Genomic DNA, 17,224 nt, shown 5'->3' on the forward strand with positions numbered 1-17,224 from the left:
GTTGATTCCCTTTGGTAAGTTATTCCTCTGCATTGAACTCATCCTGATGATGTTTATTTGTTATTGAGTCTAGAAGCAGTGGGCTGTGAGGGACCACACCTCAAACAAAGGACCGACTTCTCTATTTGACAGAGAATTACGGTAAAGCCAGGCTCTTGTCGACACACCCAGCCTCACAACATCCAGAAAGAGGAACTGCCACCCCAGAAGAAATGTGCGGTTTCTCACATCTCTTCTCGATTGTAGAAATGGTCTTTTTATGGTTTTTTTATGGTTTCTTACTGACAAACCCTGGCAAGGCAAAGCCTCGGGTCCCCCATGTGATCTCGGGTGTATTTTGACGGCTGTGCCAGCCCCCAGGTTGTAAAACTTAGAGGGCAGTTAATCAGTCTGGGCCAGCCAACACTGCTATGTAGCGTGGGCTTCCTGGTTGGAGTGACAGTAAAAAGTTGGGTCTCCAGTTGAGACCCTGCTGGGCAGAGAGATATGAGTCCACCACACTTATCTCCTCCTCCCACAGCACGCCAAGCGACACCCCATCACCCCCTGCAGACCCTGCAGGACAAACAGAGGACGTTCTTTATGTCCTTAAAATAGCCTTTAGATTCAACATGAATCCAGCCACCAGAGAAAACAGCTGAATAAAGGTATTTATAGACATTTTGGTGCGATAGTAGAGATCGGTTGTATGACTTGGGTTGGAGTAAAAGGGAACCCAGCATGTTGATTGGGTTAAAAATAGCCCTTATCAGCCACCGCAGCGTGAGTGTGCAGTTCCCCGGAGCGAGCAGTGAGCACATCGCCGACGGATCGAAGCAGTAGCTCAACATGCCAGAAGATGAGTGAGGAAGCCTCAGAAACCACCAGTGGCGAACGGACCATTGAGAAAAGCAGCCATTTCTGGAGGTGACCCTGGGTCACCCCCCCCCCCCTCACTGGTTATCAAGCATTGTCAGCGTCATGGCGGTCCCAGAGAAGGAAGTGCTCAAGCACAAGTGAAGAAGGACACAAAGATGCAGAGGAGGAGGTTTAGTGTGTGGTGAAGTCGGCAGAAGGATGGATGGAAGCAAGGCAGTGATGACAGTGGCTTTCCTGCTCTGCGCCTTCACAGGTGAGTGAACTGCTTCCAGCAAACGCTTTGGCCACATTCATCTTTGAGCCTCTTTTAATGTCATGGACATTCAGGAAATAATGCAAAAACAAACAAACCCCAAAAACGAGCCAGACCTCCAGGTGATCCTCACGTCTGCTGGCAGGTAAAGCAGCAGAGGGCCAGAACGTGCTGGACATGTGTTCAAGCTGCCACGCTGACGCCACGTGTGACGACAAGGCAGACGGGTCGGGCAAAGTTTGTAACTGCAAGTACGGCTTTGTTGGGAATGGAAGGACCTTCTGTCAAGGTAACAAACTGGAACATCCTTGTGTGCATGTTTGTTCACATGTAAGCTTAAAGATAATATACAGTCACATGTTGGTGTTCATCGCACCATTTGAATCGGAAATCTTTCAAAGTAGAAGCACTATTTTTCCTTCTTTACAGTATGTATGTGGAAGTAGATGTTTCCTTTTTCTTTCTCAACATTGTTCTACCTCAATGATATGATCTCTGATCTTGTTATAAAAATTCATTCTCACAATATACATAAAACATCTCCTAACTGATGGCTGAAGGTACATGACCTGTAATATTGATTTGGGCTAAGCCACATCTCACATAAGCTCATATCTTCATAGGTAAAGAGGAACCAGCTGTTAAAACTGATTAATAATCCTAACATTGTGCTTTTAATCTGAAATTTTAGCCTTTGGTTTTGGTTTCACAACCCACATGACGACATAAAGCCATCTCCTATTATCCCTCAAGTGATCAGAGAATCTAACTAACTAACGGACTAACGAACCAACCAACCAACTAACTAACTAACTAACTAACTAACTAACTAACTAACTAACTAACGGACTGTCTAACTGACTGACTGACTTACTTTCTAAATGACAGAAGATGCTCAAGCACCTTATTTCACCTCCCCAAGGCGAATGTCATTATGACATAGCTTCATTAAAACTATTCTTAACATTTAAGGTGTAATTTATTGCCTCGCTATGCTTCATTGTAAATAAACTCAAGCTGTGTGATATGTCAGAATGTGTCCATGATGATCATCACACAGTTTTGATACCAGAGATTCAAGAAAAAGAGCACTGGTCTCACTATTATTTAATACTGAAAGTGAAGCTGCAAACATGTTTTATTTACTTTCTTATTTTGATTTTTCTCACCACTCACTAACAAACAAACACACACATATACTGTAAATGTTTAATGCTACTTCTGTGACGCTAGCAGGTCACATATTGTTACCACTGTGTTCAAAATTCATCCGTCAACGGACTTCACTTATATAATGCTTTTCAACTGTGTGAGCAGCCCCAAAGCGCTTTACATCATTAATCACACACACACACACACACACACACACACACACACACACACACACACACACACACACACACACACACACACACACACACACACACACACACACACACACACACACACACACACACATCCCCTGCTGCCACGCAATAAAGGCACTGTCAGTCCAATGGGAGCAGTTTGGGGTTCAGTGTCTTGCTCGAGGACATTTTGCAATGCGGATAGGGGGGTAATGGGAATCAAACCTGCAACCTTCCGATCGTGCTTGTACAATAGATATTTATCAATAAGGGACTAATGTGCATTTGCTCAAAGAAGAGGTATTATTACAGTCATGAATGTGTAACACATCATTAATTTAACTCCCATTTGTTGCTCAGGTTGATCGTCTACACGACCACCTGTGACCTGTGGATGTTTCTTTCAATGCAAAAAGAGGGATGTGAATCATTTCTTTGTGTTTTTCTTCCAGATAAAGATGAGTGTCAGATAGGAGCCAATAAAATCTGTGGGCAGCACACCACCTGCCACAACACGTATGGCAGCTACTTCTGTACCTGCCTGGCCGGGTACAGCCCCTCGAACAACATGGCCGTCTTTATCCCCAACGACGGGACCCACTGCCAGGGTGAGTCCAATCGCCAGCCCATTCAATGGGACAGGAAACTGCTGTTTTTATCCACATGAGGTCATTGAGCTCCAGTGACCCCTAGTGGCCAGTAGCATCATGGCAGCTGCAATGCGGTGAAAGTAGCAACAGGCTGCATGAAACGGGGGAGGGGGTTTTACAATGTTTTTGTGTTTTGTGACACTTATAAGTGAGGTTGTTAATGTAACATGGCATGTGTAATCAACATTGAATTTATGTCACCTTTTGGTTGTTAATTAGTTTGGTGAATGAATCTCACTGAACAGCAGTTTTTTCCTGGAACAACTGGCCCTTAATTACCCAAAACAATAAAGGTCTTGTTCGCCTGACTCATTTAGATAAGAATGAGACTGATAATGTAACTGGATCCACCAGGAGGAGGAGTTGGGCTCTTTAAGATAAGATAAGATAAGATCACCTTTATTAATCTCACAGAGGAGAAATGTACTTGTTGCATACAGCTCTTGAGGACACATGAGGAAAGGAGAGGAAGGTGCAAACTGTTAGTAGAATAGGCAAGGAAAGTGCACACAGTTAGTAGAATAGAGGTATCTTATATACAAGTTTACAAACTAAGTGACTTAGATAAAGTGTCCTAGGTGCAGGGGTTGGTTCACCTGCTGTTGCTGTTACTACACAGTCCTGTTGTCCAGTCTAACAGCAGTGGGGATGAAGGACTCCGATAAAAAACTCGGCAAAACACAATATGCCAAGAATTTGAGGTAAAACTGTTGCACTGTTTCCTTTCTCTGTGAATAATTAGATTTCAGTGGTGATGAAATAAAGTCCTTAAATGCTCAAAGTTGTGGCTCCTATTGTGCGTCTGTCAGTGATGCTGGTAACGTGTTAATTACCAACGCGTTACTCTCATATGACCACTTTTTTCAGTAACCAGCGTTACTATTTCCAAATCAGTAATCAGATTAAAGTTACTTATCCAAGTCACTGTGTGTTACTCTTGTAGTGTCCAACACAACTAGCTTCTTCTCTGTAAAGCTGCTTTATTATTAAACTGAACCTGCCGCTCTTCCGCCAAACGGACACACGCGCGCGCACACACACACACACACACACACACACACACACACACACACACACACACACACACACACACACACACACCCGCTCTCATGGTGCGTTCAGGTAACACAAAAGTATTGAAACCAATCATTGTCATCAATAAACCTTAACATTGCAATAAAAAAAACCTTTTTAAATTAATCAATCAATCACACAATGAAAGACTTTATTTTGGACAATTAAGGTCTCATAAAGCAGGCAGTGCAAATAAATACATAAATAAATAGTGCAACAACAGACTACAACTCCATCTCTGGGTAAATAAATAGCAGTAATAGTAAAAATGTGATAACAAAACAGTGGTTCAGATATAAATACAACAAAGAATGAAGGTCAAAGGTTAAATATGGACCAGCAGGTGCAGGAGGCCGGGATCAGCAGTTTTTATGTTCAGATGATCGGTGGTGTTGTCGGGTGCTGTAAAAGTAACTAAAAGTAACATGTGATCTAACTTAGTTGCTATTAAAAACAAGTAATCTGTGAAGTAACTAAGTTACTTCTTTTAAAGGAGTAACTAGTAATCAGAAATCGGATGAGTTTTTTAAAGTAACTGTGTGTGTGTTGTTTGTCCTGACGGGTGGCGGTGCAGACCTGGACGAGTGCAGGGTCAGCGGGGTGTGTGGACCCGGAGCCCACTGCAGGAATCTGGACGGCAGCTTTCAGTGCAGCTGCCAGGTCGGACACCAAGTCCAGGACGGAGTCCAGCCTTTTCACCCACTGAGAGACACGGCCTCCTGCAGAGGTAGATCCTGCTTCGATGTCTTTTGTGTTGTTTCTCATTGTATTGCATTCACTTGTGTACAAAACTGTATAAATCAGCCATAATCCAACATGCCTGCTAACACTGTTGTTTGTCATCAATCCAGTCATTATAAATAATAGGCTTCACACAATAGAGTGATATTGTCGTGTATCTTAAGCTTGTACTTCTGTTTCAAGACAAGAGAAATTAATATTTAAAAATTTTTTCTTGTCTGAAGAGAAAGTGCAATTTCTGTGCATGTATTGTGCATTTCAATTAATTAACAATCAAGCTGACTTAGCATTTAACTTGAAATCCTTTTTTAGATCAAAACAAAAAGGATTTATTCCCACAACATAAATATAAATACTTTGGAGGAAATGTATCCAGCAAAAACAGCTTATTTAAATCAAGTTAAATACAGAAATTGTATTAAATATCCTGTTAAACACAAAGAAAATCCAATTCTACATTTCCTTGCGCACAATGGTCTCTTGTGTATTTAACACATTATAACACTGCTGTCGCACTAAGTCATCTATAGGTAACATGTACAAAAATTTAAACGTGGGAAAATGTTGGCTTTTGAATGTTTGTTGAATTTCCATAGAAAAGTGATTTCATGAAAATATTATTTATAAAGCACAATATGCAGTCGCAAGTGCGACTTTATTGCAAGCTGCAATAGAATAGGACAGATATTACAACAACCATTATTTCTCTTTTTCTAGTGTTTGAAATGTCCGTCACGTGGTCACATTTCATCATTTCACTCCTGACAGCACTTTACCGTAAACAGACCCTGCTTTCTTGCACACACACACACACACACACACACACACACACACACACACACACACACACACACACACACACACACACACACACACACACACACACACACACACCTCATAATCACACATAAACCACTAAAACAGATATTAATCCACAACCTCTGCATTTAACACAGGCTGTACTCTGCTCTTGGGTTACAACCTGTTGCAATCCTCCCTACTTATTCCTTCCTTCCTTCCTTCCTTCCTTCCTCAGAAGGAGTCATAATTCACTGCCCTGACACTTTCTCCTATGATAACGTGGTGTCAGGGAGTGTCGGGGCGTCCAGTCGACCTTCCCTGACACACAATAAGTCGCTAGCATGGTAACGTCATAATGTACAGTCCACCAAGTGGCAGGCTGTGTTGTGGTGGACATGATAGTGAAGATTCACCCTGAACGAGAGAGGATCAGAGAGGACTGACCCTGGCCTGTCCCCCCTCCCCCCCCCCCCCCCCCCCCCCCCCCCCCCCGGCCTGCTCCTCAGTGGTGGACTGTGGCCGGCCGGTTCCCGCCGCCAACGCCGTGCTGCAGACTCTCACAGGAACCACGTTCGGCAGCGAGGCCCGGTTCGTGTGCGACGGCGGCTTCGTGTGGCGGCGAGGGGACAACGGCTCAGTGTGCGCAGCTGACGGGCTGTGGAGAGGACCCACCATGGTCTGTGAAGGTAAAGAAACACCGACGCTGAAAGAACCATGAGGGCTGTGAGCGGCCGCTGGGTGTTTATCTGACGAACTGAAGCAGTGGCGCCAAACTCATTCCAGTTCAGGTGACTGTTCAGGTTCATCTTGAGTGGGCCGGACTGGCAAAATAGTGCCAAAATAACCTTTAAATTTACATTTTCAAGTTTTTATTTGTTGTGGCCCAGAGTGATGCAAATGTCTATAATTTTGCAAAAAAACAAACAATTATGAAGCCTTTTTAAATGAAACCTTTTGGGGCCGAAACACAGTGAAATATCCAGAAGGTTTCTGTGAAAGCTACTGCATGATGCATGTTTTTACAAACTCATGGCTTTGAGGCTAATGCTAGCATTCACGGCAGCACCACCGACATCTCAGTGTGGTGTTGTGTCCGCTAACTCTTAAAACATTGTTTTAAATATCAATGGTTTCTTTGAATGCTTTACAATTAGTTTGGTCCAGATTGGAGACTCTTGCAGGCCACTTTTGGCCCACGGGCCTTATGTTTGACACCGCTGCTTTGAACAAATGTTTTATAATGTGTGTAAAATAAACAAATGAACGCTAGTGCTGCTTTTTGTCTGTCGAGCTTTTTAATAACATAAGTAACATTTGTAAGCATTGTGACTATTAAGAAAATAACTGGTCAGAACTGAAGAAGTATTGCATTGCCTCATGAATTAACCTACTGACAACCATTCCCTTACAGTTTCTTGTAAAACACATAATTGAAAGTTCAGTACTGTGGTTTCTGCTGCTCGTCTGTCTCCGCCTTCTCACTCCGCCAGCTGTGGTCAGTTCCTGCCCACTGTGGGACGAAGCCAGACCATGTTTTATAAAGGACAAACGTCTTTAAATTAGCTTGTTTCGGCGAAATCGCATTCTAGATAGATAGATAGATAGATAGATAGATAAATACTTTAATGGTCTCCAAGAGAAATTCACAGTAAACCAATGTAAAGGAAAGGAAATGGAAGATAAAGTAAACTTTTATCCTGGTGACACTACATGTCTAGTGACTGTCAAGATGTTTCTTTGTGCTGCTTCCTGTCACACACACAGAGCTGTGGTGACACCAGTCATGTCACGCCCACCTTGAAGGTGACATGATGCAGCAAAATCGAGCATGAATGATGCAAACCATGTGTGCATTTCCACACCTGCGCTGAGTTTTCAGGTAGTTTGTGACTGTTGGATGTCACTGCTTTCTTCGGCTCTCAGAGGTTGACTGTGGCTCTCCCCCTGCCCTCCCCCACTCTCACCTGCTGTGGAACAAGAGCTCCGGGATGGGAGCCCAGGCGCTTTACCAGTGCAACACTGGATACCGTAATGTTGGAGGGGGGAATGTCTCGGTGTGTACCGGAGCCGGGCGCTGGGAGACGCCCTCTGTGCTCTGTCAAGGTACCGCCTCCGTGATTCATGCAGATGTGCAGCTGCTTGTTGTGGTGTTTACAGCGGTGATGGGTCTTTTCCTCGTAGAGATCTCGTGTGGGAATCCTCCTTTAATCCAATCCACTGAGCAGGTGTGGGGCAGTGACACAGCCCCCGGCAGCACTGTGCTCTATGTGTGTATAAAGGGCTTTAAAAACACAGGAGGAAGTTTTATATCCACCTGTAATGAAAACGGCCAGTGGACACTCCCCACGCTGGCGTGTCAAGGTAATCCTCAGTTCACACCACAAGGAGAACCCCAGATGTTTAGTCAATGATGAAAAAGCAAAACAATTAACTAGTTAAAGAAATACATAATAATAATAATAATAATAATTATTATTATTATTATTAGCATAATCATCATCATCATCATCAGTAGTGGTTGTGGTAGTAGTATTGAATTCATCACAAAGTTGTAGTTTTGAATATATTCATCTCAAATTAGTTAATGACATCTTGATGTCATCATATTTAATGCTAATAATGTGATTGTATAATCAATATATATATATATATAGTAATGCATATAATAATACTGATACGTGAAAATGAGATCCAGTTCTCAGTGAACTTAACCTGGTAAAATAAAGTTTGAATGAATGAATGAATGAATAAATAAATAAATAAATAAATAGACGACTCAGGAATGTCTTTATTTGAACCACACTCAACACGCCCTGCTCCGAGGGGTGTGCTCACCAGCCACCTCCCCTCGCCTCGGCACATTGCACATAAATCCCCATGTAAGACAAGACACACAAATACACAAACTATAACTGACTACAACAGTAAGACTAAAACACGGAACTGCAACGTGGACCCAGGGAAACACATACAGTTATGAGGAGCACTTCCCCTGGTCCTTTGAGCCCTTCACTCCACAGCCGTCGCTACAATATTAAGAGTTGGACATATGTACAGTACTGTGAGGGAATTAAAGTGTAGTCAGCAATTACAGTTCAGAGTAATTACTACAGTCATAAATGAGTTGTAACCAATTGGTTTATAATGATAATGATAACATCAGTCACAAAGTACATTTGGTTTATAAAATGCAGCTCAAAGTGCTTCATGATTTAACAAAAGAGAAAAACAATTCACAAACATCCGGTCATTATTAAAAGAGGAAGCGTATAAAGTAGAAATAAAATGAACTATAATCATGTAACGACATAAATAAATGATAAATAATCCAACAAGTGGAAGGCTTCTTTGAAAGATAAACGATTCTAACAAGTGTGATGAAATAACTGATGAAGAAGCAGGAGTCATCAACAAAACATATTTAGTGTAACTGAAATTGTTTTAACTTGTCCATAACCAAAGGTGTGTCGCTCTCCATCACAGAGGTTTCATGTGGAGACCCTCCTGTTTTGCCCCACACCGGGCAGATGTGGGACGGCCGCTCCACTCCTGGAAGCTCGCTGACGTACTTCTGTAAAACAGGCTTTTATCACAGTGAGGGAAACAATGTGTCCGTGTGCTCAGTGGCCGGGAGCTGGACAGAGTCACACATCTCGTGCAAAGGTAACATAGTCTCACACCGTTTCATCGGGTGGTTTCATTCTCTGCTGATGCTCTCCAAAACCCCCCCCCCAAAAAAAACAATGACCATTTCCACCTCTGTAGAAGTTGACTGTGGTGAGCCGTCACCCGTCCATAATGCAGTCATGCTGTGGGACAAAACCTCCACCGTGGGCTCGGAGGTGGAGCATCAGTGTAAGCCAGGATATGTCAGAGCTGGAGGGGGAGGTGTTTCAGTGTGTGCGCCCAGTGGAGAATGGGAGGGAGCCTCAGTGCTTTGTCAAGGTGACAACAATCTTTTTCATGACTGCTTAACTCTTTCCATGGCATAAAGAAGAGCACTACGAGTGTACGTGTAGCTGACGTCTACAGTTTTAGAAGCTCTGAGCTGGTTAACACTGTGCAGCGAGTTTATTAATCCTTCTGTTTGTGTTTTTTCAGTGCTTCTCTGTGTCTGTGTGGACTAATTCATATCTGTGTTCAGAAATAAGCTGCGGCCCCCCAATAACACACCCAAACACTAACCTCCTCTGGGATCACACCAGCACACCGGGGAGCAGTGTGCAGTACCAGTGTCTGGATGGTTTTTACCAGGAGGGTGGAGATAATGTTTCAACATGTTCACTGTCAGGAGAGTGGGGGGAAGTATCTGTGAAGTGCAAAGGTACAGTACTGAGTTTCCTACTGTGCATGCAACCCTGTTTAGTGGCAGGTTCATTAGCTGCTCCCTTCCCGATGCTGAGTTTCTCCAGTTTTTCCCAAAACTATTCTATTTGAATGGCTGTTGTTAGTTTTTAACTATATACTGTATGTATCTATGCAGGTTGCATGGCCCATATTTATGCAATCAGTGTAAGAAAGAAAGGTTCACAGTGACATCTAGTGACAGTCGATGATATGACAGCCACATTGTCAGGAGAATGTGAGACCATCTCAGAGGCAGGATAGGGTGGAGGCCAGAACGTTACCAAGGAGACGAGTGCTTGAGTCCCAAGTAAAAATTTAAATATGCATTTATTTATTTCAGTTGTATGCATTAGTGATGCATCGATAAATATGTAAAAACATCATTAGAAGGCCCAAATTGTGACATTTTATTAAACTATCTGATAAGTTTTGACACCCAAAAAAATTGTTACCATAGCAACAACAGTATTTCGATATGGACTCAAAGAGATCAATTGGCTCACCAACAAACACAACTCATTTTAATGTGTTTACTCAAATCTTGGAGGCAATTTGTCACGATTATCACCACCAGTCATTGAAAACAGCCCACTGGCCCAACTGGAATCACGGAGCATTTTATTCCATAACTATGGTACCAGTAGAAAACAACAGCTGTTCAGTAGTAAACAAGTTTTTCATGAACGCTACTTTTCCCGCGGGGTTTTCCAGCCGAATGCGGCCCGACTCCCGTCCTGGCTCACTCGGAGGTGTTGTGGCTCAACCGGAGTGTTGTGATCCACGGCTGTGTGGAGGGATACTACCGCTGGACGGGCAGTGACGTCTCTGTGTGCAGCAGCTCCGGCGTGTGGCAGGAAGCTACTCTCATATGCAAGGGTGAGTCCATAGACATGACGCCGCACTGACCGCTACTCCCTATTGGCGCTGGCGAGCGCTGGCGCCGCCATCTTGGCCCGGTCGTCTGCACCGCTCAGTCTAATCTGCTTGACTGGAGCAATGAAGTGTCAGAGATTTTAATCAATCAGAACTCGCTGAATACTGAACTGATCTTCACCTGCTTTTCTTTCATGCAAACGTCATACATGTAGTTCTGATGCTGGACACATGGTTTGGTGTATTTTGATGTTCATTGTGGAATAAACAATAATAGAATGTTCTGGTTGGTAATCTATGATAGGTCATTTATAAAATACAACACACACACACACACACACACACACACACACACACACACACACACACACACACACACACACACACACACACACACACACACACGCACGCACGCACGCACGCACGCACGCACGCACGCACACACACACACGCAGAGAACAATACCTTATAAACATGAACACTGGGAGAACACGGACATTCGTGAGAACAGGCGACCAAGTTTAATTGTTATTAGGGCAACTGTCCACTATAAAACTACCAAGTCCAGGAGTATAAGGACCAGGAGTCATGACACTCTGCAGGACACTTTTACAAAAACGTTGAACTTCCCCGGTTTCTGAGGAGACGGAGAAGGAACATTTTTGAAAATTTGCATCATCAGTGGCTCGGAGCACCGTTGTCGTGTAAACAAATACACTAAACAGTTTTTTGTTTTCACTTGACAATGTTTTATTTGCCTAAACCAAACTAAAATCTACTCCACCTCCCTGTGCTCATGCTTAAGATAAACCTATTCTTGTTTCAGTTGCTTCCAGCAGAGTACAGAGCCAAGTAGAAAGTGTGGATGAATCCTTTCACCAGTAGAAACGAAGTGATTGTTCTGATACCCCAAGATGCAGAGAAGATCAACCACTTATACGTATTATAAAGTTCAATGCTGCGTTTTTTTTTTCCCCAGCCGAATGCGGCCCGACTCCCGTCCTGGCTCACTCGGAGGTGTTGTGGCTCAACCGGAGTGTTGTGATCCACGGCTGTGTGGAGGGATACTACCGCTGGACGGGCAGTGACGTCTCTGTGTGCAGCAGCTCCGGCGTGTGGCAGGAAGCTACTCTCATATGTAAAGGTGAGTCGCTTCAGCTCCCACAGTGAAAACAGGGAGCAGCTGTGTCACTCCAAGGAAACACAAAAGTATACATTTCAACTCACTGTGTTTAATTGACGTAACCACGACCAAATACAATCACACCTTCATGAGTTTGATGTGACCTTCAGGGCAATGTGTTAAGTCCCTCCGCCAAGGAGGTTTTAAAATGACTTGTCTGATAACAAGATATCTCAAAAACTAATCAGCAGATCTTCATAAAAATTGGCCGACATGCATTTTGCTCAAAAGAAGAAGCCATTACATTTTGTTGGTGATCTGGATCAAAATTGTTTTCATCGAGCAAAATAATGCCTTCTATGAAATTATGAAATAAAATCATGTGATCACTGACTAAATTAATGAATAAAGGCAGTTGATCTGGATGTGGAATACGGCTGGAATACGCGGAATACCTCCCTTGGCAGAGGTCAGAAATCTCGGAATGCTCGTTTTCTTATTGTGACAAGTATTTCATTTGACATGTGTTAAATTTGCTCAACCTGAACAGAGGGCAGTCACATTTACTCTTACCTGAAGAAAAAAAAAAAGTGTATTATGAAGTGTATTTTTCTGTTACGGTTCGACTCCTTTTCCAGCTGAATGCGGCCCGATTCCCGTCCTGGCGAACTCGGAGGTGTTGTGGCTCAACCGGAGTGTTGTGATCCACGGCTGTGTGGAGGGATACCACAGCTGGAGGGGCAGTGACGTCTCCCGGTGTGGCAGCTCAGGGCTGTGGCAGGAAGCTACACTGAAGTGCATAGGTGAGTACCAAGAAAGCAAGAAAACGGAATAACAATTAATGTTAATGTTCCCCGGTAAACACTCATCTCACAGTGAAATATCCCGGCCTGTCTTTCTATCCCCTGGTCCCAACCACAACAACAGAGCATCTCCACTGATTCTGCAGGTTTCTTCCTGTTAAATGTGCTTTTTCTTTCCACCTGTTCCACTCTGTTTGCTCATGGAATTGTTGGGTTTTTCTCATTAAAAGTGTATGTGTTGGATTTGGTACTGTAATTGAATTGATACAAATTTTGAAATGTGAAATTTAAGGATCATTTTGTGCAGAAGTCACTGTCTAATGGTTTTCTAACAGTAATAATCGTCTCCATACCTGGAACGACGCCCAAGAAAACCTGAGTTAATCCTGAAGTTACCCGGATTAGAGAAAACCTCAGTTAATCCTGAAGTTATCTCGATAAGAGAAAATCCAGCATCATAGTACAGGCCTCTGTTCTGGCACATGGCACCGCGAGAGGAAGTACTTCCTCCTCTTCCCAAGATGGGCATGTGTGGGTGGAGCCAGTCCAGCTCACACAGACACAGCAGATTCTGAACGTAGCTCCCATGATCCAATATTCAAATGGAGGAATATCAAGGAAAAGCTGGATTTGGAGCAATAAACTTCAAATACAGTGTTTCTGCACCAACAAGACCATGTGCAGGTGTTGAACGGCTGGACCATGTGACTCCTTTAAAACATATTTGTACTTTTGTTTATTCTCTTACAGAGGTGAAGCCACCGATAACTCATTTATCAATCTTTAACGAAAAATGTCTGCGATGGAAGGCAGAAAAATACGAGGAGGATACAGAAACATACAAAGTAAGACAAGAGTTCATCTTTCTCTGTTGCTTGTTGTGGGTTTGCAGTCTCCAGCCAGACTTGATGTCATCATTTTAGGTGCTTTACACTGGGACCAGAGACTACCAGAGGTCCTTTCATGATAGAAGGCAGAAGTATCTGAGTTCAAAGGACGACCGGCCAGAGTTCTGCCTCAGCCTCCTTCCAGCTACAAACTACAGCATCTCCATCACAGCAACCTCCACCAGGTTCACCGCCACCATCAGCACCAGCACCAGCCTGTCAGGTATCCCTGTGCTGCCGGTGCTACAGCACTTTATCCTTTCTGTCCTCGGCAATGCACATTCAAACCTGATATCTAACAGTTCCCCCAGCACCGGTTGTCTACTATAGCGAATTTGAGACTCCTCTACCAGCGTTGAGTCTCCGTCGATCGCCCAGCACTCTGGACTCGTTAAGGTAACAATCAGGACGACATACCAGTGTACTAATAGACTAAGACCGACACTGACACACTGAGTCCTCGCACGATCACACACTTTATACGATACGATCAAACTATTTGGACTCTATCTGACGTTTCATGATCTGAGCCAGAGGGAGCAATTAGATGTTAGATAAAATAGTCCCAAGGATGGAGCCTTGAGGAACCCCACAAGTGATTTCTATACACTCAGATTCAAAATGACCTTTTGACACGTATTTGTCTCTTTCTTGCAAGTAAGATTTAAACCAATTTCAATGTGTCAAAAGCAGCACTAAGCTCCAGTAATTCTTGTGTCACTGCCCAGTAAGTAAAAGTCCCAAAATGCACATAAATCACTATGAGCCTTTCAGACGCTGCTGCCATACATCCGTCATGTCGCTGTGGTTGTTCATCAATAGGTCCATTAGAGGGAAGTGCCCTTTTTTGGTTTCATGCAGGACAACAATTCAAAAACAAACAACTGCTCAATTAAGTATTTGTAGTAAAACTAGTAGTACTTCAGTTTGAGGGGAAAATGATCTTACATTTTCTTGAATCCATGTACACATTCGTCTTTCCTCCATGTCATCAGTATTTCTGTTGCCTTCCAGGTTACTTTGTCTTACAGTATTGGTATCTTTTGCTGGTCACACGTGAGCTATACTGTACAACCCTGCCCCCACGGGTCAACAATAGTATTACTCCATATGCTATGCATCCATAAGCCCCCAAATGAGTCCAACGAATCCCCTGTGAAGACCTATTCTGCCTTTGGCTCCAGTAGCAGTCAGAGAAGATAAAAAGCAGCCAACATCGTTCATTCAGTTCAACAACTATCAAATCCACTGCTTTTGATCTCTGTAAGAAAATAGTGAATGTGTAAAAGACAAACGTCACTCTCCTTCTACAATATATGTTTTCACTTGTGGGAATTATTGAGAATTAAAATGGAAATAAAATCAGAACGTGTCCTTCTCTTTGTTCCAGTTCGTACCAAGTGTTGGTGATTCCCGTAGATGGGATGGTGACGTTCGACTGCTCTGCTCCGGCGAGCTCAGAGCCACCGGAGTACATCGCGGCGCAGCTCCACCTCCGCCATGTTGGGACGGAGATGAACTTCACTGTGGGGGACGGACGCCTCTATGGAGGCTTCTACAATGCTCCGCTGGAGAGGAGCAAAAACTACTATATCATCCTACGGGCTGTTTGTCAGTGGAAAACGGTGGGCACAACGAGTAAAGTCACACCTGAGAAACTTTACCACATTTGATTGATTTTTTTTTTTTTTCTCTCTCATAGGCCTTGAAATGTTCCTGTGTTTTGTGGGCCAAAGTGAGAGGTAACTGAGCCTGTGCTTTATTTCTTTAACTTGATCTCTGTCATAGCTTTAATGAGCTCAAAATATTGTTCTTTATGCAAGAAGCAGCACGGTACTCCTTGTTGCAGGTACTTCATACATTCTGAGGGTTTCTTCACTGTGTGCTGCTGCATTCGTGGCCCTGGCTACCCTGCTGGTTTTGGGAGGATACGCCTTCATCTGGTATCTGAGACCTTTACTCTTAAATTATAACGGCTACTGTTGACCAGAAGCATGTACATCTACCATTAGACAGTTCTGTTTTGATATCATCAAGCTGAATTTACCGTAAATATATACAATAACAACTCCTCACCTTCATAACACCAAAAAGGAAATATATTAACTATATCTTTTCCATTTATTTTTTTTGTTTAATTACAAAATAGTTCAGTATGAAGAGAAAGCTTTTTAATGCAGTGTGGGAGTGGATGTTTCACACAAATTTAAGTAAGATATGAATATGATTTAACCCTTTATTAACCATATTTAGTAACTTTCACATCACTTCATGTATTTTTCTGTAAGTAGCAATGATACATTGAAGGAGATACTACAAATTACAGAGGGATATTTCGATATGTGGTATTTCTGGAGTATTCCTTCTTAGAACAAAATATGTTGGGTCTCCTCACTTAAGTAAAGAATCTTGTTAGTGCACCTGATTTCATATTTTTAATAAAAAATATGAAAAATGTAAAGATATGCAGTGTACAACAGTCAGTAAACCAATGCATGCGACATGACCCTTTTCTTAAGAAAGGCACCTTGTAATTTTAGTAAACCATATGTAATTCATTATTTTGTATAGAAGAAGTCAAGCCTATTTAGAGATGATTTTTAACTGAAGCATTGTGACATCCATGTGAAATTCGTAGTTTATAGTTTATAATTGTTGTGTTCCACTGAGTACTGAGATTAAAGTCTTTTAGCATGCAAATATCCAACTACTACACTTCAGGGTTAAAACTTTCCTTAAATATATGTGTCTGTAAATGATGTGAGACTGAAGAACTTGTTTTGACTTTTTCAGGTGTGTCAAGAAGACATGATCTGAGAGCTGATGGATACAATTACTTTTTTCATTCTGACAGATTTTAGTAAGCATTATAACATGTTATTAAGTATTAAAAAAAATTGTCATTGTAATAAACTTCTTTTCAATTAATACTGGTGATCATTTTGTAAATACATATTTATATGTCAGGCAACTGAGGCTGATTTCAAATTGCATTCAGAATAGATAGCACTTTAATGAATGTGCTACACGAGTAGATTTATGAAAGCGTAATTTGTCATCTGTCAAGAATGATATGAGGACATTTTAAAGGAAGTTAAATCACTGTAATTTACTACATGTGTTACAGAAAATCTAATTAAATAATTGTGTTTCTTATTTGTATATGTCTGTGTTTTTGCTTCGGCATGTATGGAGTTTAATCAATGAAAAAAAAAACAGGGGCCCCCTGTGGTGAGATGCTCAGTGACACACACACACACACACACACACACACACACACACACACACACACACACACACACACACACACACACACACACACACACACACACACACACACATATATATTATATTATTATATTATTATTATTATTATATTATATATTATATATAATATTGTATTTCACAATTGTTTCAGTGTTCCATATATATACATATATATATATACATATATATATATATATATAT

The 17,224-nt window shown here is 42.3% G+C and overlaps 1 protein-coding gene across 2 annotated transcripts; it reads left to right on the top strand.

The window, feature by feature from the left end:
- Positions 1–793: 793 nt before the first annotated feature.
- Positions 794–16,993, top strand: susd1 (sushi domain containing 1). 2 transcript variants are annotated; one of them, XM_080499239.1, is made up of 15 exons: positions 794–1,111; positions 1,257–1,400; positions 2,910–3,065; positions 4,756–4,908; positions 6,230–6,409; positions 10,782–10,946; positions 11,923–12,087; positions 12,705–12,869; positions 13,620–13,714; positions 13,793–13,979; positions 14,059–14,152; positions 15,147–15,381; positions 15,459–15,498; positions 15,606–15,699; positions 16,550–16,993. In XM_080499239.1, exons 1-15 carry the CDS (start codon positions 1,057–1,059, stop codon positions 16,566–16,568), a joined length of 1,947 nt encoding a protein of 648 aa, XP_080355365.1. In that variant the 5' UTR covers positions 794–1,056; the 3' UTR covers positions 16,569–16,993. The 2 variants fall into 2 exon arrangements, with proteins under 2 accessions (XP_080355365.1, XP_080355366.1); XM_080499240.1 differs by lacking the exon at positions 1,257–1,400.
- Positions 16,994–17,224: the final 231 nt, after the last annotated feature.

The sequence above is a fragment of the Blennius ocellaris genome (genome assembly GCF_963422515.1).
Source record: "Blennius ocellaris genome assembly, chromosome: 7".
Taxonomy (NCBI): Eukaryota; Metazoa; Chordata; class Actinopteri; order Blenniiformes; family Blenniidae; genus Blennius; species Blennius ocellaris.

Coding starts and splice junctions, on each gene's coding strand:
- susd1 (XM_080499239.1), top strand. CDS start 1,057: ATGGATGGAAGCAAGGCAGTGATGACAGTGGCTTTCCTGCTCTGCGCC. Junction 12,088..12,704: donor AGCTACTCTCATATGTAAAG/GTGAGTCGCTTC, acceptor CTCCTTTTCCAG/CTGAATGCGGCCCGATTCCC. Junction 13,715..13,792: donor AGGATACAGAAACATACAAA/GTAAGACAAGAG, acceptor TCATCATTTTAG/GTGCTTTACACTGGGACCAG.